General features: G+C 40.7%; 2 protein-coding genes across 2 annotated transcripts; both read right to left on the bottom strand.

The window, feature by feature from the left end:
- Window positions 1–385: 385 nt before the first annotated feature.
- On the bottom strand, window positions 386–10,788 carry LOC310924328 (synaptosomal-associated protein 25; the record flags this gene model as incomplete). Its single annotated transcript, XM_083886033.1, has 7 exons — window positions 386–451; window positions 2,059–2,203; window positions 2,868–3,014; window positions 6,133–6,250; window positions 7,135–7,183; window positions 7,646–7,687; window positions 10,717–10,788. 7 exons carry the CDS (start codon window positions 10,786–10,788, stop codon window positions 386–388), a joined length of 639 nt encoding a protein of 212 aa, XP_083742159.1.
- Window positions 10,789–15,493: 4,705 nt separating this feature from the next.
- On the bottom strand, window positions 15,494–25,447 carry LOC310924817 (calpain small subunit 1-like). Its single transcript, XM_083886660.1, has 11 exons — window positions 25,309–25,447; window positions 24,404–24,463; window positions 24,239–24,275; window positions 23,851–23,943; window positions 19,382–19,439; window positions 17,806–17,870; window positions 17,237–17,305; window positions 17,029–17,107; window positions 16,827–16,943; window positions 16,173–16,231; window positions 15,494–15,863 (listed from the first exon to the last, which is right to left on the bottom strand). Exons 2-11 carry the CDS (start codon window positions 24,448–24,450, stop codon window positions 15,837–15,839), a joined length of 651 nt encoding a protein of 216 aa, XP_083742786.1. The 5' UTR covers window positions 24,451–24,463; window positions 25,309–25,447; the 3' UTR covers window positions 15,494–15,836.
- Between the last annotated feature and the right edge of the window lie 1,722 nt (window positions 25,448–27,169).

Genomic DNA, 27,169 nt, shown 5'->3' with positions numbered 1-27,169 from the left:
ACCCGAAATGACTTGACAGATGTGGCTTGATTTACAGATTGTTCATGTTCATTATTTTATGTTGATTTACAGAGTGGATGATGGATTATAAATTGTTCATATAACGGAGATAACAAATACAGGGTTTGGGTTATTTTTTAAGTGTGTTTGACTGACTGCTAACTGAAGTTTGTGTTGCTTTCACTCCCGAAACCAAAGCCCCTTAGAGAAAGTGTGTGATTTTACATCACAGGAGCTGTTGATCCACACTGACAGACTGAGTCCCTAATCTATCATGACAGCAACAATATTGGAAGCATTTTTTCATCATTGGCACAACATGCAAAAAAAAACAAGTGTAGGTGCAAGCAGGAATGAACGTGTGAGTGAAATGAGTGAAATCTATCTATCGTTTCATGAGATTGTTAGCTTTCTGGTTGGCGGCGTCGATGCGGGACACGTTGAGGATGGCCTGCAGACAAGACAGACGAAAAGACAAAGGCGGTGATGTCATTCAATGTTTTCCAAATTCCTTTCCCAAAAGAAAATCACAATTTTCAGGCGAAATAGCGCGTTCCGGTTGTTCTCGGAGGTCGGAATGACCCAGTTACGAGGTGGGAAGTTTCACCAGGAGCGCCCTCCAGATCTGTCATTCCAAATTAAGTCAAACTCCTCATGTTTCGAGGGGGTCGTACCTATGTTCCCCGGGTCCTATGTTCTCCGTTTTTCCCAAAAAATGTGTTTCGAGTGGGTCCTATGTTCCCCTGTCACATACAAAGCGGGGAACATAGGACCCGGGGAACATAGATACGGTCCTGTTTCGAGTTCATAATACAAGATGGCTGCTCTGGGCATCACTGCTGTAGTTTTTTGTTGTTGTGTTTGTGTGTGTGTGTGTGTGTGTGTGTGTGTGTGTTCTAGTGGTGTCTGTTAGCCTAAACTCTCAGTGATTTGTTTTCACTCTGTCATTTTGGCCAAGTACAGAATCCCAACAATCACAAACAGGTTTTTTTTTCCACCCTGGAGCTCTAGAGCCAGAAAAGCAGCATGCAGTCTGTCAGCTCTTGTAAACATCCAACAAGGCGGCCACGACGGCTTCAAGTTGCTTAAATTTTAAGCAAGTTGCTCCACAAAAGTTGTTAGCTAACTATTACTAGATCGCTAGGGGGTCGTACCTATGTTCCCCGGGTCCTATGTTCCCCGTTTTTCCCAAAAAAGGTCCACTTTGTATGTGACAGGGGAACATAGGACCCTTTTTTTGAAAAAGGGTAGGGTTAGGATTAGGGTTAAGCCCAATTTATAATTCTGCGTAAAGTGCTCTGCGTAGGTTACGCAGAGACTCTGCATCAACGCAGAGACTATCGAAGAGCCTCTGCGTCGTCTCCGACTGCACTAAATATTTTTTAAGTGTCCGTCACTCCGTCAAGGGACAACGGAGACGGCAAGAGCTGCGATTGGTCCTCAGGACAGGCCGAGCTAAGCTTCTCTGTGCCGGCTCACTGTGCGCACCGAGCGTCCACAGACGCGGAGCTGATCCCCGCCGATAACGCCGCTGCCAAACTATAAATACGTCATATCTTAACACACACAGCACATGTTTAGACTCTAAATGGCCAATTTCTCGCCTCAAATTATCTTAAAACTGTGTTCCGTCACACAGAAAAGTGAGAAACGGCTACTGTTTCAACAACAACAGTCTTTCTCTCTTGTTATTTCTCGTACGCCATTGCTCACTGTAGCCAGAAGCACAACAACCTTGCGCAGCGACCCCTACTGATCGGGCGGGAAATTGCAGCGCGTGTCCGTCACCACGACGCAGAAGTATGAAGGCTCGAGGCGTCTCCGTGGTGACGCAGACGGATAACGCATACGCAGTCGGAGAAGTATAATGTGGCCTTTAGAGAAAGGGTCCTATGATTTATAAAGGAAAGCAAGGCTATATTAGCTTGTTAGTTAGCCAACATGTTAAAACCAGAATAACCTGACACGTGGAGTTCTGTAGAAACGGTTTACAACGGAACAATCCTGGCACTATACAGTGGTGACGTTTGGTTTTTTTTACGGCGGCGGCAGCAGTACCTTCCCCTGAATGCGGTCAATCTGGTCATTCTGCAGTTGGATCTCATTGCCCATGTCCAGAGCCATGCTCTTCAGGTTCCCGACGATGCTGCCCACGTGAGCCAGGTTCTCCTCCATCTCGTCCTCGCGGGCGTCATCAGTCAACCTGTGATTTGGCGGCAATACGACATAGTCTGAATCTGTCCCTGTGTTCCGTGTCCCTGTGTGTTTGCGTGTCCAGCTGTACGTACACCTAACAACTGCTCCTATTACATGGTCAGTTCTAAAGGGGAGCAAACACTGCACAGCTGCCTCTTAACTAAACACACTTCATTAAATAGTTCATAGGATAGTTGAGGGTTTTTTAAACGGTGATTAAGGTATTGATAAACAGTCAGTGACTGCACTGTGCTGCTGTCCCTATTGGCTAAAACCCAGCAGGCTCATGTTCACTGACATTAACAGATTTTAATCACGTAAAACTAAAAGGCTTATTTAATAAGAGATCTTTTCATTATGTCTGCCTTTTAATCCTCTCTTTTAAACAACTGAAATCTGTATCACTTTGTAAATTCCTCGCTCCCCAAAGTATTTAGAGAAAATCAGCATTTTAGCTGCTGGGTCTACTGGTGCCTCATTGAGTAAATCTGTGTCACTGATTAAATCCGAATGAAGGATTTCAAACATTAGAGGAACAACAACATAACTCCTCGATGCAGCTCTGGTGTAAAATCACAGGCTGCCTGACGGCAAAATCATTCTCAAGATACCACATATTTGAGCTGGTGTTGATTTTATTAGGGGCCTAGAATCTGTATTTCTATATTTACCTCCGTATGTATCCTCCGCTCATTATCATTTGCTCTCGCTCGTCGACGACTCTCGACGACGGCGGCTGATTGGACACGATGCCGTCCTGGCCGGAGGCTCCGCCCCAAACGGCCTTGTAGGCCCCGCTCTCCTCGAAGGCCTTGAGTCTGACAGAGAAAGGACTTGATGAATGCGATCTCGAGTTTTCACGTGACAAACGGTGACGTCGGCTGACGGCAAAAAAAAAACACCCGAGAAGCAAGGAGGCAACGAAAGAAAGCGTTTGGTAACTAAAGAGCAAAACAAAATAACTCCATATAAACTCAGAGGTGGATGAAGCACAAAATGACCTCTGAGGTCACCCAGGTGACCCGACTGCTAATTTATTTATTTTATTATTTAATCATGAAGTGGTGAGTCGAGAGAGCTGGAAAACGGTATCGTATTATAAATATTTAAAGGTACAATGTGTAGTATTTATGGGTTTATATAACCCAAAATCCACTTTTTTATACATATTATGTGCTCCTGCATTGTCTAGTCGCTGTATAATTGTTTTTGTTTCATTTTCGTAGTGTTTCACAAAGTCATGTTAAATAACATGACCGCGGAACCGTGGTTGCATAGCCACTGTTAGCAGCGAGACGCCATGTTTCTACCGGAGCCTGTAAGGACAAACGCGAGAGAACAAAACAAGCGTCTCTTTACTTGTAGCTGAAGTCCCGCCTCCTCTCTCTCCGCTTCGTCTGCTACGGCCGCGGTAGCTCCGCCCTCTCCCTCGCCTCACGAACCTCATCTGCTGACACGGAGAAAGACGACGAGGACGACATTTGACCGGCTGAGGATACCGTATCGCTCAGGGAAGGGAGGGGGTGAGCAGAGCAGCAGGTCTTTGTTGTAAATTTCAGCCTCTCCTCTAGATGGCACTATAAACTACTTATTTCCCCTTTAAATAAAATATTGATTTTGTTTTGCACCCACGGTTGGTGTAGTGGTTAGCGCTCTCGCCTTTGCAGCAAGAAGACCCGAGTTCTTTCTGCAAGGAGTTTGCATGTTCTCCCAGTGTCTGCGTGGGTTTTCTCCGGGTTCTCCGGCTTCCTGCCACAGTTTGAAAAAACATGCAATGGATGAATGTATGTATGGATGGTCGGGGGGGGGGGCGTTTGGCGCACATTGGCAGCCACGCTTCCGTCATTCTGCTCCAGAGCAGCTGTGGCTACACGTAGCTTACCACCACCAGTGAGAATGTGTTACTTAATAATGGGTAATTTATGTAAAGCGCTTTGGGTGTCTCAAAAAGCGCTCTAGAAATGTAATGATTAACAATAATAATAGTAATAATAATGTGTGATATTTGGTCCCACCTCTAATTTGGGAACACACACACACACACAGACACCACCGCCACCACCTACTTATCGCAGGAGCAGAGGCCACAGCACTTGCCCAGGTCAGTCAGGTTTTTCTCAGCCTCCCTCATATCAGAGTTGATCTGATCCAAGCCCTCCTCTACACGCTCCAACTGCTCTATGGGAGGAGGAGGAGGAGGAGGAGGAGGAGCAAAAGGTGGAAAAGTTGGACGTTGGGAGACAAAAAAAAGCAGGAGAGAATGGAGAATGGTGGAGGGGAAGGGAAGGCAAAGCAAAAAAACAGGAAAACAAAAAAAATCACCAACTATTTCCCAAAAGCCCAGAAGCTGAACTGAATTCACCCGCAAATGAATGAACACGAGGCAACAACAACAAAAAAAACCCTGAAAACCAACTAAAATTCGACCTGCAAACACCGAGCAACAAAGTGCTAACAGATCCAAACTGCAGTGCTGCTGAGCTGTGGCACAACTTTGACCTTGATGCCCAGCTCCATTTATGTCTTCTCCGTTAGTGGTGGAAGTGGAATGAGGGCTATGTAACTGCCCATAGGTGATGTTGTGTGAGGTTCTGACATGTACAGCTGACTGAGAACACGGTTGTAACCATTGAACTTAGCCACTTAGCAAAAGGGTGACTTGATAAAATCTATGATTTTATGCTTTATTTTCAGTCCTTTCTGACAGGAGACTGAAATATGAGTCATTTGCAAACCACAAAATCTCTGCACCAATGTCCATTGAAGAGAACACAGGAACTGGTGCTCTAACTAAGCTTGTGTCGCTTGGGCAAATCTGAAACAGGTATTTCACACACCAAAGTCACAAAATAACAAATTTTAACATACTATTGTTGCAGCAGTGAATAAAAAAACCTCATGCTTGCCATGGTGTTAAATTGCTAATTTTCTCAATGGACTTTGGTTTGGGGGAGTTAGTTAAGGCCACATTATATTTCTCCGACTGCGTAATGCGTTATCCGACTGCGTCACCACGGAGACGCCTTGAGCCTTCATACTTCTGCGTCGTGGTGACGGATAGGCGCTGCAATTTCCCGCCCGATCAGTAGGGGTCGCTGCGCAAGGTTGTTGTGCTTCTGGCTACAGTGAGCAATGGTGTCCGAGAAAGAAAGAGAGAGAAAGACTGTTGTTGAAACAGTGGCCGTTTCTCACTTTTCTGTGTCACGGAACGCAGTTTTAAGATCATTTGAGGCGAGAAATTGGCCATTTAGAGTCTAAACATGTGCTGTGTGTGTTATGACGTATTTATAGTTTGGCAGCGACGTTATCGGCGGGGATCAGCTCCGCCCTCTGTAGACGCTCGGTGCTCACTGTGAGCCGGCACAGAGCAGCGCTATCTCTGCCTGTCCTGAGGACCAATTACAGCTCTTGCTGTCTCCGTTGTCCCTTGACGAAGTGACGGACACTTAAAAAATATTTTGTGCAGTCGGAGACGACACAGAGGCTCTTCGACAGGTTCTGCGTCGACGCAGAGTCTCTGCGTAGCCTATGCAGAGCACTTTACGCAGGAGTATAAATTGGGCTTAAGCTTGTGTCGCTTGGGCAAATCTGATACAGGTATTTCACACATCAAAGTCACAAAATAACACATTTTAACATACTATTGTTGCAGCAGTGAATAAAAAACCTCATGCTTGCCATGGTGTTAAATTGCTAATTTCTCAATGGACTTTGGTTTGGGGGAGTTAGTTAGTGTTTCACAGAGTGAGACAGCCCTGGTATTAGGCAAGTCTTTTGTTGTTTTTGTGGTTTTGTTAAGTGTCAGATCTGTGTGTCAGGAGCTTCTGAAGAAGAAGGAGAACCTAATTGAATGGAACTGAGCACCAGTCTGGATTTTAAAAACCTGGATGCAGATGTGTGGTGGGTGGGTGGGGGGGGTCCATAAACTGGACCTACTTCCTGATTGGCCAGACACACAGACCACAGCACTGGGCCATGTCTGTCAGGTTCTTCTCTGCCTCTCTCATGTCCCTGTTGATGGTGTCCATGCCTTCCTCAACACGCTCCAGCTGCTCTGTCAGGGACAGGAGGGTTTGGCAGTGGTGGGTTTTTAGAGGATTTGTAAAGCAGCCGAGACAAAAACCGCCACGTCCTCAGACATCGCATACACTCATAGTGTAGTGCAGTGTGCTGCAGGCGTGCTAGTGCTGGAAAGTAGCTGGGGACGGGTAAACACAAGCTCACTGGAAACATGGCCGCCACCAGGGACACCGGGACAAGGGGACCGTACCTATGTTCTCCGGGTCCTATGTTCCCCGGGTCCTATGTTCCCCGCTTTGTATGTGACCGGGGAGCAAAGGACCCTTTCTCTAACCCTAATCCTAACCCTACCCTTTTTCCAAAAAAGGGTCCTATGTTCCCCTGTCACATACAAAGTGAGGAATATAGGACCTTTTTTGGAAAAAACGGGGAACATAGGTACGACCCCGGGACGAGCAGGCGTTAGCTACGTAACAAAAGGCTAGGCTAATAAAAATCTTATGGATATGAATATCCATATATCTCAGTATCAAACTGAGAGTTCCTATTTTAGTGCAGGGAGTGAGCAGTCCTGTTTTCAGAAGGTGAGCCTATTCTATAGTGGCTAAAACTTGTTTTTTCTTTTCTATTGTCCCATCTAGCAGCCATGTTTTCACTGGGCTTATGCAAACACATCCCCAGCTGCTTCTCATATATCACACAACGACTATGTACTTAATACAACCACACAAGTGTGATATTAGAGTCTAAACCAATCCATAATGAATGTGGAAACAGGAAAGTGAAGTCATCCTCAATGACCCTGGAGTAAATAGTAGCACAAATCATTATTTACTTGTTTTTTCAGTGACCGAAAAACAGTAAAGCTCTTTGAAGAATAGGATAAATACATTGGAAGGACAAAGTTGAACGTATTACCTCCTTGTTCGTCCAGCATCACCAACGCTCTGATTCCAGCATCTTTACTCTGGAGGACAGAGCACACGGAGGAAAAAAGCCTCACTTTTCATAGAACATCATGGAGCTTTGATGTAAAAAGTTGTGTTTGACGAGTTCAGCTCATGTTTCCCCCTTTTGTTTCTGCTCTAACACACATTTGTATTCAATCACATCACGTTTGTCACATCTTTGTGTTTCAGTGTGTGTGCGTGTGTGTGTGTGTGTGTGTGTGTGTGGACAGCGAGGACGTGGGGGACGACTCTGACTACGTCCCTCCTGACTCAGAGGACGTCCACAGACTGTAGAAGGAAGTTTCTGCAGAGCAGGAAGTAGACTTAGCCCACTTCCTGTTTGTCTTTCAGCTTTTTTTGGACTTTGATTTTTAAAGTTTTTAAAAAGTGTGTGTGTGTGTGTGTGTGTGTGTGTGTGTGTGTGTGTGTGTGTGTGTGTGTGTGTGTGTGTGTGTGTGTGTGTGTGTGTGTGTGTGTACCTCCTCCACCAGCTGCATCATCCGCCTTGTGCTTTCCAGGGACTGAAAACAAACACACATTTCACACATTTGAATCACAACAATCAACTGAATAATACAATAAAGGTGTACATATGAATTACATATGTACAAAAGCCACACAGTGAATATACTCCAGTGTTTTTTTTTTTTGTTTTTTTTTAATGACACTACCTCAGCATTTCAAAATATGGAGGATTTCAAAAAGAAAGCTGCTGGCTCTGTTTTTATTTTGGAATCTCCATTGCTTCATTTTAGTATAGGCTGGGCCAACACTGAGAGCTTTGGAATGGTCAGTGACGCTGCAATGACCCGCATTCACTTCCTGAACGGTTCAGCGCAGGTCTGAAACAAAAGCTCTGCTAAAACTCGCTTTCAGTTTCAGTTTCACCTCATTGTCGGTTATGTGGGCACGACCTTAAACTGCGTCTGAGTGGTAAGGATTTGATAGGGGACTTTCAGAGATCTAAGGAAACTGGAGTTGCCATTACTTAAATATAATATACATATAAATTAATGCGTTAACGCAGGATGATTAATTTGTGGAATTAACGCGCTTATTTTTTAACGCATTAACGCACTTTCTCACTTTCATCGCGCTACGGGTAGACGTGCAGTTTATGAACAGGCAAGGCGGCGAGCAACTGCATGGGGCCCTGAGCCGATAGAATGCTAGCTGACGCTAACGCTAACTAGTAGAAGCAGTGCGTCAAAGTGCTGATGAGGAATTTCCTGCTGTAGGTTTAGTAAGAAAACTATTTAACTTCTATACTTTATATTTTGTTTATAATGTGAGTTATTTACAGTGTTATAGTTAAAGTTATAGTTTTTTTTTAAAGTTACAGCATTTTATTTTTTCTATTTATTTATAGTGTCTTATAATGTGGGTTTTTCTTTTACAATGTAATGTTTATTTTTTACTAAGTTTGTATAGGTTTTTACAAGTTATTTACAGTATTTTATTGTTCTTTACATTTATATTTTCACATACTTTATTTATCTCTCCGTTCCTACAACAATATAAAGAGAAAATTTGACATTCTTTTGGGCATATTTACGAATGGCAGTTAATCGTGATTAATCGTGATTAATCCACAGCTACCCTGTGATTAATCTGATTAAAAATGTTAATCTTTTGACAGCCCTAATATAAATATAATGATACCAAATATACTTTGTTCTGTTCTGAAAGTCAACACACATGGATTTAGCGCTCCCTGTTTCCATCACTTGGTCTGTGCATGTGTGTGTGTGTGTGTATAAATATCATGTCACTCCACAGGGACTTCCCCTTCAGAGTGATGATGAGGCAACAAATGCCTTTTTACCTGCAGTGGCCTTTAAACTGCAGTGTATATGTGTGCGTGTGTGTGTGTTTTACAACGCCCCACATGAGCTCATCCATGCCTGATGTTTCTCGGTCGTCTCTATGGTGACGCACAGGTGAGCGAGGTGTTCTTAAAGGGACAGTCCCCCGTGACTTTGTGCAGTTTGTGTCTCTGCACTTTATTAAAATGATGCGACTGAAACATACGACGCGTGTGTCAGAGCTGAAAAAATGATTAAATTAATCGATTATTAATCGTCAACTATTCTGATTTTAATTGATGAATCGGTTTGAAGCTTTTTTCACTATTCAACAAGGTTTCTGATTGTTTCAGCTTCTCAAATGTGAATATTTCCTGGTTTCTTTTCTCCGTATAACAAAGAAATCATTATGTCTCTACAATGTATTGAATTAACCTGGCTTCATAGACCTTTTTGTGGCCCTTCAATCGATTACATGTGGCCAACAACTTAATATTATGTTAAATAATAATAATATGTAAAACATGGCCCCGCAGCTACTCTTGATTTAAACACAGTGTGTGTCTGAGGCACAGCTGCCAGCGAATATGACACAAAAAACATTTGCATATATTTTTATAGTAGCAATAATAAGACATTATCCACGTTATTACTGACTTAATTCTAGCTTTATTTCTCTGTTTTTGTGTATTAATAGATTTATTGTTTGTCATGAATGTGTTTTAATTGTGAAGAATAAGCACTTTGTCTCTGAAATATCATCGTCAATGTCTTTTTTTGCGATTTGATGATGGAAAATTGTGTTATAATGTTAAGCTCATATTGCCAAACCTGCTACCGGAACAGCTGTTTTTTTGTGTGTTTAACGTTATGATGATTTGTGTTATTGAGGGTATTGTTCTGCCTCTGATTGGTCGTTGTCATCTGGATTGGTCATCTGGAAAAACAGGCTCTTTAAAGCAATAATATCAGAGTGTGTGTTTATATTTAAAGGTATTAAATAGTGGGTTTTAAAGCGGAACTAGACCGGAAGTTCCTATTATCGCTGTTTTTTTGGTGTGTATCTGCGTCATTACCTTGTTTATGAAGCCTGACGGTTCGAAACAAACAGTTCAGCCACTGCTGAGAACGTTGTGTTTTATTGTAATCTCGGGGCTCAACGAGATCACTGAAAATCCCGTAATAGTTACGTAAGCAGCGGTTCTCATGAACAACCGATCGTCCTGCTCCGGGCACTAGTCCGGGCACATCCGGTTACGTACATTGAACCGCAGAAGAAGAATAACGTCCGTTGTGGAGGTGTTTCACGAGCAACAGTGTCTTCTGACTCTGGGTCTGACTCCGGTTTAAAGTCATCAAAGGGACTGCGGCGGGGAGTCGTGACGAAGCTATTTTTAAACACTGTTAAAACAATGTTTTGATAATGAGGAGCAGTGCATCCGCCGTTCCAGAGGGGGGCGCTGCGCTTCTGAGAACGGATGTGCTGGATAGTACTGGCCAATCACAAGACTCTGTCTTCTGGGGGTGAAAGTTCACTCTGAAATCTCGCAGCAGAAAAACACCGTCAGAAAAGAGGATTTCTATCGGCTCGTTTACAGCAACTAGGAGGTTTTTGACTAAAAAACAAGTTAATATATGTAAGTAGACCTCCATAACTAACATTTATGTGCAACAGGACCACTCTATGTCACCTTTAATGATTGATGAATAGTCGTGTAGATTAACCAGAAAAAAACTTCTATTACCTCATCTGTGACCTGATTGGCTCTCCTCTGCAGCTCCTGCTGCTCTGTCAGGACGGGGATGTCTGACGCCATGTCTCTCTCTCTCTGTGTGTGTGTGTGTGTTTATGCGTCTCCAGATTACAGATTAGTCTGCAGCATCAGGTGGTTTTGGCACCTGGAGAGAACAGTAGGAGCGTCAGCTGACATCAAGAAGGTGTGTGTGTGTGTGTGTGTGTGCATGTGTGTGTGTGTGTGTGTGTGTGTGTGTGTGTGTGTGTGTGTGTGTGTGTGACAGGTTTCACAGCATCATCACACAGGGTCATAAACATGAGTTTAGAAGTTTGCGCTCTACTTTTTTGGTAAACAGACACTATGAAAAATCACTTAACTACTGCGTGTCTGAGAAGACCGATACCAATTTTCATGTCCGATACCGACATCACAAACCTTTTAAATTATGATGCTGTTAACAACACATTTGTGACATTTCAAGCTACTTCAGCAGACCCACAACATGACTCGGCTAAAATGCATGTTTTGCAATCATTTTTAATATACAGTATGTCGGATTTAAACATTTATATCATTCCGATATCTGATTTTAAACAAGTTTTGGACCAATACTGACACTGAGTATCGTATCGCCTAATATATATATGTATATATATATATATATATAAATAATTAAAATCTGCCCTCAATTGAAGAATTCTATGATTAAAAAGATGATGATGAAAAAATAGGCTTACAAACAAGCAGGTCTAGATATTTGTTTTAAAAAGATCCTCATATGATAAAGAGAATGTTTTCAGTTTTCAGTTGGTCCTTATTTATTTATTTAAACAAATATAAATAATCACATACGGATATAAATTGTCTGCATTGAATAATAAAAAGAAAAGTTACTAGAATAGAAGTCAAGGAGGTAGCAGCCTATTTATGTCCCGATACCACTTTTTTGTGTCTGACACCGATATCAAAAACTCTGATATCGGTGTTTTTACCGATACAGTCATTTTTAGACCAGATATGATTCTGTTATCAACACATTTGTGCCGAGTCGTTTCAAAGACACAATCCTCCAGCTGTGTAACAAATATTGTTCTCCCAAAAAGAAGAAACAAACACTGAGAGCTTTGGAATGGTCAGTGACGCTGCAGTGACCCACATTCACTTCCTGAACGGTTCTCGGCAGGTGTGTGAAACAAAAGCTCTGCTAAAACTCGCTTTCAGTTTCAGTTTCACCTCATTGTCGGTTATGTGGGCACGACCTTAAACTGCGTCTGGGTGGTAAGGATTTGATAGGGGACTTTCAGAGATCTAAGGAAACAGGAGTTGCCATTACTTAAATATAATATACATATAAATTAGTGCTGTCAAAATTGACTCGTTAACGCGGGATGATTCATTTGTGGAATTAACGCGTTCATTTTTTTTAACGCATTAACGCACTTTCTCACTTTCATCGCGCTACGGGTAGACGTGCAGTTTATGAACAGGCAAGGCGGCGGGCAACTGCTCGGGGCCCCGAGCCGATAGAATGCTAGCTGACGCTAACGCTAACTAGTAGAAGCAGTGCTTCAAAGTGCTGATGAGGAATTTCCTGCTGTGAGTTTAGTAAGAAAACTATTTAACTTCTATACTTTATATTTTGTTTATAATGTGAGTTATTTATAGTGTTATAGTTATAGTTATAGTTTTTTTTTAAAGGTACGGCAATTTATTTTTTCTATTTATTTATATTGTCTTATAATGTGTTTTTTTTTTTTTACAATGTAATGTTTATTTTTTACTAAGTTTGTATAGGTTTTTACAAGTTATTTACAGTATTTTATTGTTCTTTACATTTATATTTTCACATACATTATTTATCTCTCCGTTCCTACAATTGAAGAATTATATGATTAAAATGACGATGATGATGATGAAAAAAAATAGGCTTACAAACAAGCAGGTCTAGATATTTGTTTTAAAAAGATCCTCATATGATAAAGAGAATGTTTTCAGTTTTCAGTTGGTCCTTATTTATTTATTTAAACAAATATAAATAATCACATACAGATATAAATGTGTCTTCATTGAATAATAATAAAAAAAGTTGCTAGCATAGAAGTCAAGGAGGTAGCAGCCTATTTATGTCCCGATACCACTTTTTTGTGTCTGATACCGATATCAAAAACTCTGATATCGGTGTTTTCCGATACAGTCATTTTTAGACCAGATATGAATCTGTTATCAACACATTTGTGCCGAGTCGTTTCAAAGACACAATCCTCCAGCTGTGTAACAAATATTGTTCTCCCAAAAAGAAGAAACAAACAGTTCAAACATGACTCAGCTGAAATGCTTTTGCTGATTATTATTTAACTTTTTTGCAGCCTGTGTGTAGTGAAGCATGGGACACATAGGGTTCATTCATTCACATAGTGTTTGCATCAGAGTTTGCTTTTCTATCTGTCCGATATCCAACCCAGTTAATTTGACCAATATCGGACCGATACTGACCGTTGATTCCCATCCCTACTATTTAGCCGGCTCTTGTAGTCAGCAGTCACATCGGAGCTTCTTGGTGTGTTTACCGATATCTGATAATTACATTTTAAGCCAATATCTGCCGATATTGTTTTCAGATAATATTGTGCATCCCTAAAAAGTGACATCAATTGTTTTCCTAAAGAACTATTTTACTAAACTAAATTTTCCTGTCTAACAGTGAGACACAAACATATTCTTATGACATTGCCTCGTTTTTCTTTTACTATTCCCAAATGTCTGTCTAGTATATATATATATATATATATAATCACAGTTTGATAGTGACCCCTGAGAACAGTCGGCCTCCAGGCACAGGTTCACCTGACGACCAAGCGGCTGCAGCAGACACGATGTCACACACAGTGTGTTATTATGTCCTTCTTTACAATGAAGCAGCAAAAGCTTATATCACTGTCTAATTACTAGACTATAGCATGTGTGTCCCTGCAATGCTATCGTGTCCAGCCCTGTGTCTCGTCCTTTCCTGTCCTGTCCTGTCCTGCAGCTCATCCACTTATTAGTTTTTTCCTTTGTTATCATCATTAGAGCTGAACACTAATCACCACATATACTGGAATAAAGAGGTGGAGACCAGAACCACACACACACACACACACACACACACACACACACACACACACACACACACACACAAGAGCAAAACAGAGGCAAAGATTATGTTTGTTATTGACTCAGTTCATGATCCAACATCTCAATTACCAGAGGGAGTGACCCTGAGTATGAAGGCCACAGTGGTGCAAAAAAAAAAAAAAAAAACCAGCATGAAATTGTGAATAATTGAGACAAACATATATTCACACTCACTTACAATTAAAGGGATAGTTCAGACTTTTTTTTTAAACTGCATGTTCACTGATTTTTCATGTCATTATAGACTCTTTCACACACACACACACACCAATGTTCATAGGAAAAATAATACATTTTACATCACAACACACAGGAACTGTTGATCCATCATAGACTTTTAATTACATGATAGATAGATAGATAGATAGATAGATAGATAGATAGATAGATAGATAGATAGATAGATAGATAGATAGATAGATAGATGAAAACATTTAATTTAATTCGGTAAGTATTTTATTAAGTGGCTGAAAAGCTGTTTCTCTCTCGTTCTCTTCCATCACACAACAAAAGAAACTTGATAATAGTCCTTCAATAAACAATGACGCCATCCTGCCACCTGTCGTACAGGATGACGTAATCACACAGGTGTGCGCGCGAGTGTGTTTTAAGTCATTAAATAATTCAACCAATCTTATTTTACCCTTTATTAACACTGTAGCCGTGTGTTTACACGCCGCAAATTAACGTTATGTCGGTTTAAAAGACTGAAACGTGAGAACCGTTAGCATAGTTTTTCGCCCAACTTATTTATCCTATATTTACGTCCGTCACTTCACAGAATAACGGATAGAATAATATACATTTATTTACCTTTCATGAGATCCTTCTTTAAAAAAAAGTCCACTCTGTGTCTCCTTTGCGTCATTAATCCATCCGCAGTTAGCGCCACTAACTTGTTGCCTCCGCTCAGCAGCAGCATCCTCCCTCACCGCCCCTCTGCACCGCCCCTCTCCTGCACAGCGCCGGCACAGCCCCGCCCGACACCAAACACTACACACTACAGCAATACTATAGAGTTACAACAATAAGACTCAAAACGGTAAACAATGACAATAAACGTACATTATTTCAATATTTGGAATATCATAATTGTACAAAATATTAGTACTGTTATTATTTTTTTCGTACATTTCTGTTTGATTTTGAATTTTTGCAAGAAAAACGTTGCATTTTACTCTTATACTCTTTGATTATTATTAATAATAAATCTCTTAAACGACTTCAAATTTGCTCAAAACTACCAAAACATTAAATACATTTCCAGGATTTTTAACCCTTTAAATGTCTTTAAATTATTTGAATTATTAGTTATTTATTACAACAACAAAAAACACATAAAAATAAACAGTAGTGGGTGGGGCATTGGTGGTGATTAGAGCTTGGCCATGAATTTATATGGTTTATATTTATTTTATTTATTTATATTTATTATTATTTGGGCAAGAAAAACCTGTGAAACCATAACAAAGTAATTTTGTGTCTCCAAAAACTCTTTCATCATTAACTACTTATATATTTCTTATAAGGATTATATCCCAGATATTCATGGTGTAAAAGTGTCAAACTCACAAAACAACAACAACAACAACAACACATTGATTACTTTTGTCAGGTGTGTCTTTTTATTCTTCAACATCCAAAGTCAAACTGATAAGAGAAGCCTAATAAAAGAAAAAAAAAAAAAGCGATAACATGCAGCGCCTCCGCCTGGCAGCAGAGGGGCAGCGCAACGGCAGCATCAGCATCAACTTTGGTTTCCGGGTTTTTTTTTCACCCTGGAATTTTTGGTCCTGTTACCATGGAGACACTGTCGTTTCAAACACTGTTACACATCCATTAAAGACACATAAGAGTGGAATGAGAGGAAGTGGTGAGATGATGATGATGATGAGGAGGAGGAGGAGGAGGAGGAGGTGGAGGGAGGTGAAAGAACTCTCTCGCACTCCGTTGCTTCATGAATACATTGTGAGCTGGAGCCACTGTGAGACAGAAGACGAGAGTCAGTTAAAGGGACAGTTCAGGTCATTTACTCTGGAGAAGAATGAGCAGTTTAACAAACTTGAGTTTCTTATTGGAAAAGGCTGCTTAAAGGCAAGGATAGGATAGACTTCAGCTGGCTTTTGTTATTGTTTTGCACAGGGACAGAGTCAGCTGTATGTGACACTTACATACTAAAACTATGTCTTTAAACTATTTTATGGACTAGTGTATGGACACTTGTATATTAACCCATTGCAGGAATTATCTCCACCTCAAATATAAACTCTGACCCACTGTACAGTGTTTACCTCCTTAATGTCCAGATCGATGGAGCCGCTGTTGTCCTTATCCAGCGTCTTAAAGGCTCCTGCACACACACACACACACACACACACACACACACACACACACACACACACACACACACACACACACACACGCACACACACACACACACACACACACACACACACACAGAGAGAGTTATACCAGGATGTGATTTCATATTGTGAATCATTTTTTTTAAACCAGACTCAGTCTTAACAAGGAGCTTTTTATGCCTCAACAAAACTAAACTAAACTAAACTAAACTAAAGCACATTCATATCCAGGGAGCGGATCATCGCCCTCATTTAAACACTACCATGATGATAAGTAGACCTGTTCATAAGTTATGGCACACAGGTCAGCTCTTTTATTTATTGATACAAAACAATAATAATCATAATCACGGCAGCAAAAAGGGCTCTTTGTTGAGGACTTGTGATGAAGGAGCTGCACAGGGAGCGTTTTTGACAGCTGTAATCTTCAAATGTTACACTGCCCTCATGTGGAAGACAGCCGAATTGTTATTTCAAGACTTGGACAAAAAAGATTTTTTTTGCAACTACTATTCCAAATATTTGTGAGTCAGACTTTAACGAGATCTCGATCAAACATGGACCTGAGGGTTAAGGACTTACTGCACATGGCGTCCAGGCGCACCAGGCAACCGATGTAATTATCAAAGTCCATGTTTCCGTTCTCGTCGCTGTAGCGACGGAGCATCAGCTTGAACAGCTCATCGTTGAGAGGGAAACCTGCGCACAAACGCACACGGACACACTGAGGGTGACACTGTTACAGAGACACGCAGAGAGACGGAGAGAGCGCAGCGTTACTCACCCGCATCCTTGAAGGCGCCCATCAGCTCGTGGGAGCCGATGATACCTGAACGGTCCCTGTCATGTTTAACATAGATGCCCTGTAAAAAAACAGGAAACACAGACACAGACAGTTCACCCGCTGACGTCACACGTTTCTATTTGCAGAGCGAGACGAGGGAGAGGAGGAGGAAGAGGAGGAGGAGGAGGAGGAGGAGAAAGGAACTCACCTGCCATTTCTTGATGTTGTTCCACAGGTATTTGAACTCATGGAATCCCAGTTTACCTGTGCTGTCACTCTGAGGGAGGGGGGCGGAGTCAAGGGTCAATTCAAAAACCACCACTGAACATTCATTCAACAGTTTCCTAAAAAAAAAATATCTTTCCATCGCCAGCAACTATATAAAGTACTCAGAATGTTTAAAATCGGATTGATTGGAAATTTGGAAATACGGTTCAAAGTTCACTGAAAGAAAAACTGTCTAATTTTGTGACTCCTGAACAATTATTAAACATTACTTACTATATATTACTATTACTAAGAAGAACACGTGAGAGGACGAAAAAAAACACCTGAATATGTGACCTATAAACACACACCACCAGGATGTCCATATAAGGAACTGTGACGGTACCGTTTCCTTTTGTCTACCACAAACACTTTGGAGAGTTGTCAAAAACAAAGTTGTTCTGAGAGGAAAACACATTAGCCGACACCCCGAAAGCAGTAAAATACGTCTGCGTCTGTTGTTGAAACCACAGCGGTTAAAGTTTGTTACAGTGCGTGGTGAAAGGATACGTCCATCACAGCGACCATACTCCTGCACGACTCGATGCTGAAACCGTCCGTCTTCAGGCCGCCATCTGACACAGAGCAAATGAAAACAAATGAGTTTAATCAGCTGGTGAATACTCTTTTAACACTCACCCCCAAAAACACAGGAAGTTGTTGACAGCCATTTTGTCGTTAATCGCTAACTTCTGGCTAATGCGTCTGGTAAACGCATGAGACTAACTACAAAGAGTGTTCCAGGTTTAAAAGAATAAAACTAATCTGGTCTCCATTTATAAAAAAAAATTATGCTGTATTTCATATATTAAAGGGGTCATATTATACCCTATTTCTCCAAGTTTATATAGTTCCCTGGTGTCCGAATGAACCTGTCTGACGCACCAGAACGCTCGGTTTAGCAGTATCTCTTTAGGTCCACCTTAAAAAAAAGTAAAACGAAACTTAAGGGACAGGAAATGACATCAGCCAAAGAGGCTACTGGGAGCTAACAGCAGTTAGCATTTGGAAAAGTGATCATTTGCAGGCTCTAGCAGGCACATTGCCGTCATATATAACATGTATCCATCCACTGGACCAGGGGTCTGCAACCTTTAGAATGAAAAGAGCCATTTGTGTCCCCAAATTAAATGAATCTGGAGCCGCCATTTGCTCCTTAAAGTTAAGATAATATCACATATCACAACCTCTAAAGAGTAGAAAAACGACTTTTACATGAAATAAAAACGATTTTGTGTAGTTTATGTCTGAGAAAACCTGCCTGGCGTACGTGGATCTAAAGATAGGACAGAACTTCTTCATGTACACATTACTTTAATTGCTTTCAGGGGAGGTTTTTCAATTGGATGTGACATACAAAAAATATCCAAAACACTTTTAAAAAATTGCTTTATCTTGACAAAGAGAAAGGCATAAATAAAAATTTTCTACAAAGCTACAAGGAGCCACTACAGAGTGGCTGAAGAGCCACATGAGGCTCTAGAGCCACAGGTTGCAGACCCCTGCACTGGACAGATAAATCCTCTGAGGCTGGAAGTTTGTGTAGAACTCTGTGCTGCACTGTGGAGCCAAGAATAGAACTTACGTTGCCCTCTCGCGTGTTTTACGGACAAAGTGGAGCTCCGTGAGACAATAATTCCAGGAATTTAGCACATTGTGACGTCCCAGTGAACGCGGAAGTCAACATTGCGTGCTTTATCTCCTGTACGTAGACTGAGGAGGACCACAAAAACATGAGTGGGTCATCTTTTCTCACACTTTGTCGACTGATTAGGCCTCCAGAGTCCCACAAATAAGGGTTTAAATGATTAAAAAGTTGATTTTGCATAATATGGGACCTTTAAAAACAGCTTAAACAACATCATCAAATCGTGAAGTCAGGGCACGAGGAGTTCAAATGAGTAACTGGGAAATGATGGAACGTGTTATTATCGTGAGCTGCTCGTTGTGAGGGGAAGGGAAGAGGAAAAACATCATCATCATCATCATCCACATATTTAAAATGTTTCTTCATCTGTGGATCACATGACTCATCTGTGACTCATGTAGTTTAAAAACGCACACAAACAAAAAAAAATGGGCTCACGTTTGGAGACGATTCTGTTGAGGATTCCCATCAGCTCTTTGGGGCTCACCTCCATGTCCTGTGAGAACACACACACACACACACACACACACAGAGCATGAGTCACAGCTAATCTAAGCGTGTGTGTGTGTGACTCAAACTATTCTAAATGAGTTCCCTTTGATATTTTTCCAGTTTCTGACTCAGACGTGGTTTTTCTCTCACTTCTTTGTTTTCAAGTATTTCCTCACTTCGGAAAACGTTTGCGAATATGGATTATTTTGACTGAAACCTAGAGGCGAGAGTGTAGTTGTACACAGGCTGTCAGCTGCAGCACACTTCCATGCACATCATCCATGTTTAACTTGTTGCCCTGTGGTGAGCGTGCACCACTCCTCTCCACCAAAGTCTACAGTAAAGGAAATTTGATCATTTGATCTTTGCAGGGACACAGGAGCTAAAGAAGCTTCTTCTTCAAAAGTCACAAGACAATAACATTTAAACTTATTGGAGGGAGGCAGCAATGGATCAACAAAGATATTGTCTATGGACTTTGGTCAGGGAGAGTCAGTGGTTTTCAAAGCCGCACAAACACACAAGCAGCCATGTTCGACCTCTGTATGTAAGACACACCCTCGTACAACCACATGTCAAACAAAGCTCCTCAACTATCTCTTTAACCCTTAAAACACAGTGGATTTCAGCTGCTTTTGTCCATTAACTATGTCAAAACGTATAGTTTATAAGAGGGGTCTTAAAGGTGAAGTAAGTAGTTTATAGTGCCATCTAGAGGAGAGGCTGAAATTTACAACAAAGAACTGCTCCTCTGCTCACCCTTTTTGAAACACTACGAAAGTGAAACAAAAAATATTATACAGCGACTAGACAATGCAGGAGCACATAATATGTATAAAAAAGTGGATTTTGGGTTATATAAACCCATAAATACTACACAGTGTCCCTTTAAACTCAAATGACCTGGGGGCCACGTGCGGATCAAGTCTGGCCAGTAGGGGGCATCCAAGTGAAGAAAAGCCCAACTGTGTGGGGGGAAAAACAACTGTTGCGTCACAACAGCAACATTTGTGACAATATTTTACATAATTTCAAAGTAAAAGGTGTTAAAAAAAACAACAACATTATTTACGATGCAAAATGAATCTGTAAATATCAAAAACAAAAACATTTAAGTGGCGGGCCACATAAAGTTGATCGGGGGGGCCGCATGTGGCCCCAGAGCCACAAGTTTGAGACCACTGTTTTTTTTACAGAGGCTACAAAAAAGTCTTACATCCTTTTTCAGCACAAGTTCAGCTAAATTCATACCAGCAATATAAATTGAGCAAAAAGTACTCCAAATTTTTTAAAATCGGATTGAATTTGCGGAATTTGAAAAATACGTTAAATAAGTTCACTTGCCTCGTCTATGTGAACAAAAACAAAAGAAAAACACCCTATTTTGTGACTCCTGCACAATTATAATACAGTATTTTATACCACTACTAAAAATGTGATATAAAATCAATGATAACTTTGTCTTAAAAACACACACAAGACGTAAAAAAACGTCAAAAATATATGACCTATAAACAAACACCCCCAGGATGTCCATATAAGGAGTTGTGTATTATTCCCACAGCAATTTACCAAGGGTGAACTCATTAACTCACTATGCAAACCTCTTTTTTTGACCATTGAATACACAGAAAGAAGAAAATTTGTCAGAATATGTTTTGCCGTTAAAGGTTAAATTTGGATTTACTGCTGTACCTTTAAAAAAAAAAATCACCAGGAAGCTTCCAGACCAAACACACGACCCCGCCCATCTGGTTCTGATCCAGGTGGGTCGGGTCGGGTCGGCTCGGGCGGCTGTCTGGAAGCTTCCTGATCCGACATCATCATCATCATCATCATCATCAGCTTCATTCCTGCTGTTGATTTAAAGATAATTCATCCGCAGAGAGTTGAGAGGGTGATTTCTGGTCTAACCGGTGCACACACCCCTCTGATGATGAGTCACAGAAAACCTCAGACACACACACACACACACACACACACACACACACACACACACACACACACACACACATAGTAGAGTGCCACCCTTTGAGACAATGGCAGGAATGCAGAGAAAGAGGACTCTCTATGTCGCACGCCCTGGAGCTGTTGTGATAAATACACTGTTGTATCTGTTTAAAAAGATCAACACAAGAACACACTGAACACGTCCACGAGCTTGTTTTCATGTTTTCAGCCGTCTCCTCCCTCACAACAAAGTCATGCAAAATCTAATAAAAGCATATCCTGCAATTTCTTATTAGATGCAGTGGCGTTAGATACAGATACTCTCTAAGTTATTAAAGGACTCACGCTGACATTGATTTATTTTGGTGAGCCTTGAGGCAGGTGGCTGGTTTTTCCTGTTGTCCCCATTTGCTTTGAGCTTTTACTCACATATCCAACTGCTTCTCTCATTCGCCTGTATGTAACGTGTTGCCTTTGTCTGTCTGTGCATACTTCAGACAACCATTCTGACCTTTTACTCAGGATTCTGACCTTTATTTCATGTAAAAAAAAGTCAGCATTGTGAGAAAACAGTCAAAATTCTGACATTAAAGTCAGAATTCTGAGGGGGGGGGAATCTAATTCTGTGATGTAAGATATAATTCTGAGATTAAAGACATAATTCTCAGGTTAAAGTCAGAATTCTGAGGGGGGGGGAACAAGTTTTGAGATTTAAGTCTGAATTCTCAGGTTAAAGTCAGAATTCTCAGGTTAAAGTCAGAATTCTGAGGGGGGGGGGGGGGACAAGTTTTGAGATTTAAGTCTGAATTCTCAGGTTAAAGTCAGAATTCTCAGGTTAAAGTCAGAATTCTGAGGGGGGAAAACACAAGTTTTGAGATTAAAGTAAGAATGCTCAAATTAAAGTCAGAATTCTCAAATTAAAGTCAGAATTCTGAGAGAAAAGTAAGAATTCTCAGAAAAAAAGTCAGAATTCTCAGATTAAATATAGAACTCTTAAATTAAAAGTCAGAATTCTCGAAATTAAATAAAGAACTCTCAAATTAAAGTCAGAATTCTCAGATTGAATAAAGAACTCTCAAATTAAAGTCAGAATTCTCAGATTGAATAAAGAATTCTCAAATTATAGCCAGAATTCTCGGATTAAATATAGAATTCTCAAATTAAAGTCAGAATTCTGAGAAAAAAGATCTGAATTCTAAGATTAAAGACTGACTTTAATCTCAGAATTCATACTGTTTTATTATTTTTTCATACATTTTTTTCCGCAAAAGATAATATTAAGAGTTTGACATGACTACTACAGGGTTCAGGATCAGGACGAGGACAGGAAACACAGTGAGGAGGGCGGAGACTCCGCTGTGGAGAGCAGCAGACTGACGGACTGACTGACTGACAGACAGGTGTGGTGAGTTGCTGAGGTGAGAGGCAAAGACAAAGATCTCACCTGTCTTTATCTTTATAAAAATAAAAAAAAACACCACCTCACCTGTGGAATCTGGTCCAACAGGTGAAGAATCTGCATCATGAAATATTTAAACTTACTGGGGTGCCTCAAAAGGGCGAGGCCAGCTTGTTAAACATTCCTCTGATTGACAAAATAAAAAAGCCCAAAGGCCCTTTGTTTATATCCTTAACATAAAAGGGAAATTGTAAGGGTTTTTTTTTTTTTTTTTTTTTTAATCTACTGTCTGATGAGTCGGATTAAAACAGATTTTTATAGGCAGAAGTCTCACCTTATGAAATCTACTTCAGCTTCAGTCTAAAACATCATGAGAATGTGTTTGCTGTTCAGACGGCATTCACAAAGTATTTTTATGACTTTGGCGTTTGAAAACTTTTGACCACAAACGTTACCAAACGAGACAGAGAACAGGATCAACGGGATAAAAACAAACCTCCCTGAGACAAACACTCCATCGTCTCTGAGCTCGAGCGACACGAGACCGAGTCAGTGGTCGCGTGACCTCAGATCATAAACCAGCAACAGTTGTGTTGACGGTTTAACGACATCTCACCGGACGCCATCGTGAACTCTCTGTTAAAGAGCCAGTGAGTGCGCACAAAAATCTGTTTCCTACGACTTTTCCCCATCACTGAACTGAGTGAGTAGGTCAGCGTAGCGGCGGTGCAGGGGCTAGCACTTGCGCGTGGGGTTCCGCGCGGTCACACCCCGGACAGTTTGCTAATCTAGAGCGTCCAATTTTTTTTGACCCCGCCTAACTAAAGCCAGGATTGGCTCCAGCTGCCCTCGTGTGGAGGATACAACGGTCGACAATGAGCGAACTACGTTATCGGTGCACGATCTCGCGCGGCACAATCTTTGTTTGCCGTAGAGTTTTACAGTCCAGTGAGGAACGAGAGAGGGAAGAATAGAATTGCACATAACAAGAATCGGGGAAACCAGAAGATTGTTCATCGTCCATCGGCACAAACATTCACATGTAGACTCGAGGTTTCAGACTTACATCTCCAGCAATCTGGTGGAAAACTCTCCGAAACTGCTTCTCCTCTTCATTCTCATGAGACTCGGCGAAGTTGAGGGGTCTGCGGGGTGGAGGCTGAACACACACACACACACACACACACACACACACACACACACAAAGAGACGCTCTGTTAGACATTCATGAGTTGGTCTGCTTGTGAATCAGAGAGTTGATTATATCAAACCCTTCTGTGACAGAACTGAAGTGAGCACAGTATAAATTAATATAATATAAATTATTTTTATTAAAAATAAAATAAAGTCACATTTATGGATGATTTTAGCACCAGACACACATTTTTCTGGGTGAAAATCCTGTTTAGCAGCCCAAAGATTTGGATTTATGACACAAAAATCCTGTTACTTACTGGGTCTGCAGGGAAAAATTGACTGGGGTCAATGTCGCTGTTGAAAGAAGAAGAAAAGGATCAATATGTTGGTCCAGTATGCGGTTAGCTTAGCTTAGCATAGCATAATGACTGGGAGCTGGGAGGAAAGGGCTCGCCTCCATCCTGTTTATAAAAAAAACTCACCTCACAGCATTTATTAACCCTTTGATTAGATTCGTTGCCAGAAACATGTTTGACGATTGTCTGATGCAGAAACACAAAAACAAAGAGGACAAACAATTATTAAAACACCTCCAGCTCCTGTTTCTTCTACTTCAGATAAACATTCAAGAACACTTTTTTATTATCAAAATGAACATGTTGTGTATTAAAATGAACATTTCTTCACTGAAATGCTCATGTTCCTAATTTTCTTTGACGTTCCTATAAATATTGTCTCTTAAATCTTGTTGTCTTTTCACTTATCTGTTTCGCTGTTGACCCGAGAAGCATTAAATTAAGCAAAACGATCAATTATCATCAGTCATTAAGCCAAAAAAATTAACGATTCTAACGTGGATTTCAGGATTTAACCCCCCAAAAAAATGGAGGTTTAACCAGCAAATATGTTTATTTACTTACAAAATGACAACACCAAAGATGAAAATAAGTTAGAATGTGCTAATGGTCATGAAGAGTTAGTCTTTTTAAACAGTTATAATGACTTTGTAAAGAGCATTTGTGCAATTGCGAATGCTTTTATTTTGAAATTCGATGTAGTCTTTATTTACTGTACACACTGTTGCACATCAGGAAAAACAAGTAAAAACACGTCATAGAACATTATTCGCTGTAATAACGTTGTTGTTTTAGACTGAAGCTCGTTTATATGGAGTTAAACACAGTGAAACATTCACACCGAGTGTCGTTTTATTGCTCTTTTTTAGTTTGTACTTTTCCACTAGCTAGAAATGACTGAGTAAATAGCATGCTAACAGTGTCTGGTTTCTGTTTACAACGACACACACACACACACACACACGGCAGAGGTGCGTTCAAAGTCAACATGGACATACATTAAACTATTATTATAATTATATTAAACTCACCGAGTCTTTCTGCTGCTTCGAAGAAACTGGAGAGACCGACAGTGAGGTCGAGAGAGGTAGTGACACACTGACAGGGAGGGAGAGGGAAGTTATTCGGCTCAGCCCAGCCCAGCTCAGCTCAGCACGCCTCCTCCCTCCAGAGTCCAAAAACCAGCTGAACAGAAACATCCGAGTTCTTTGTGAATGCATCATCAACCCCGCCCAACGCACACACACTCACACACACACACACTGGTTTTACAGTCCTCGTGTGGACACTATGGATTGCCTTAGCCCAGGGGTCTGCAACCTTTAGAATGAAAAGAGCCATTTTTTTCCTCTCCACCCACACAAATAAAATTAATGTGGAGCCGCAAAAAACCTATTTGATCCTTAAAATGAAGATAAAATGTGAAGTTACATAAATACATACTCTATTTAAAGGGACACTATGTAGTATTTATGGGTTTATATAACCCAAAATCCACTTTTTTATACATATTATGTGCTCCTGCATTGTCTAGTCGATGTATAATAGTTTTTGTTTCATTTTCGTAGTGTTTCAAAAAGTCATGTAAAATAACACGGTCGCGGGCCGCGGTTGCATAGCCACTGTTAGCAGAGAGACGCCATGTTTCTACCGGAGCCTGTAAGGACAAACGCGAGAGAACAAATCAAGCGTCTCTTTACTTGTAGCGGAAGTCCCGCCTCCTCTCTCTCCGCTTCGTCTGCTACGGCCGCGGTAGCTCGCCCTCTCCCTCGCCTCACGAACCTCATCTGCTGACACGGAGAAAGACGACAAGTATTTGTATACGACGACATTTGACCGGCTGAGGACACCGTAGCGCTCAGGGAAGGGAGGGGGTGAGCAGAGGAGCAGTTCTTTGTTGTAAATTTCAGCCTCTACTCTAGATGGCACTATAAACTACTTACTTCACCTTTAAAGAACAACAGTTTGTTGCAAGTTGATACCCAGCCTATAAAGTGTAGGTAAACAGCTTTAAAATAAAATAAAACAATTTCATGTAGTACTTTAATAGCTTTTGGGGGAGGTTTTACAACTCGATGTGACAGATAATATATCAAAACATTTTTATTTATGCCTTTATCTTGACAAAAAAGTGTGAAAAACATGAATAGTTTTTTCTACAAAGCTAGATGGAGCCGCTACAGAGACGCTGAAGAGCCACATGAGGCTCTAGAGCCGCAGTTTGCAGACCCCTGGCCTAGCCCCTTATCCTAACCTTAACCATCACAACTAAGTGCCTAACCCTGACCTTTAACCTAAACATAAATACAACCCTAACCCTAAAACCAAGTAATAATCCTCAAAAAGCCTTGTTAGCCAAAATGTCCTCACAAAGATAGGTTTAATTGACAATAAATTGGTCTATAAACACACACGCCTCTGGTGTGTAGAAGGAATACAGTCTGTGTTGCGTTCAAGACTATGGGAAAAATATTTACATATTTTTACATTGTGTGTTTGGTTGTTTATGTTGTTTAATTTTACAGGCATAAAACTCGTTGACCTTAACGATCTCTTTTGCCAGAGTGTCCTGGTCAAAACAAGTAGCAGTGCATGTAGTTTTACATGCAATGAAGTGATGTCATGTAAGTGCACCATTGCCATGACTACATGCACTAGTATTTAAACATCAAACATATTTTGGTATATAAACATAAACTAAGAACTTTATACAAAATATGAAAATAAAATGTAATGGCACGGTTTATATGTTTAATTGCAAACTTACTTGATGTAAAAAAAATAAAAAAGTTTGAGAAAACTGATCTAAGTCATAAAAAACGGATTTTCAGTTAAAAGACTAATTTAAATGTAAAGTTAGTACTTTTTTACATTTTTATTGTGATGGTCAAA

Source organism: Microchirus variegatus, assembly GCF_963457635.1.
Source record: "Microchirus variegatus genome assembly, chromosome: 3".
NCBI lineage: Eukaryota > Metazoa > Chordata > Actinopteri > Pleuronectiformes > Soleidae > Microchirus > Microchirus variegatus.
Note: the sequence above shows the minus strand (reverse complement) of the source record. Positions and strands in the feature narration are given on the sequence as shown.

Coding starts and splice junctions, on each gene's coding strand:
- LOC310924817 (XM_083886660.1), bottom strand. CDS start 24,450: ATGTTTCTGGCAACGAATCTAATCAAAGGGTTAATAAATGCTGTGAG. Junction 24,276..24,403: donor GGGTTAATAAATGCTGTGAG/GTGAGTTTTTTT, acceptor TTCTTTCAACAG/CGACATTGACCCCAGTCAAT. Junction 17,306..17,805: donor GTATGGTCGCTGTGATGGAC/GTATCCTTTCAC, acceptor CCCCTCCCTCAG/AGTGACAGCACAGGTAAACT.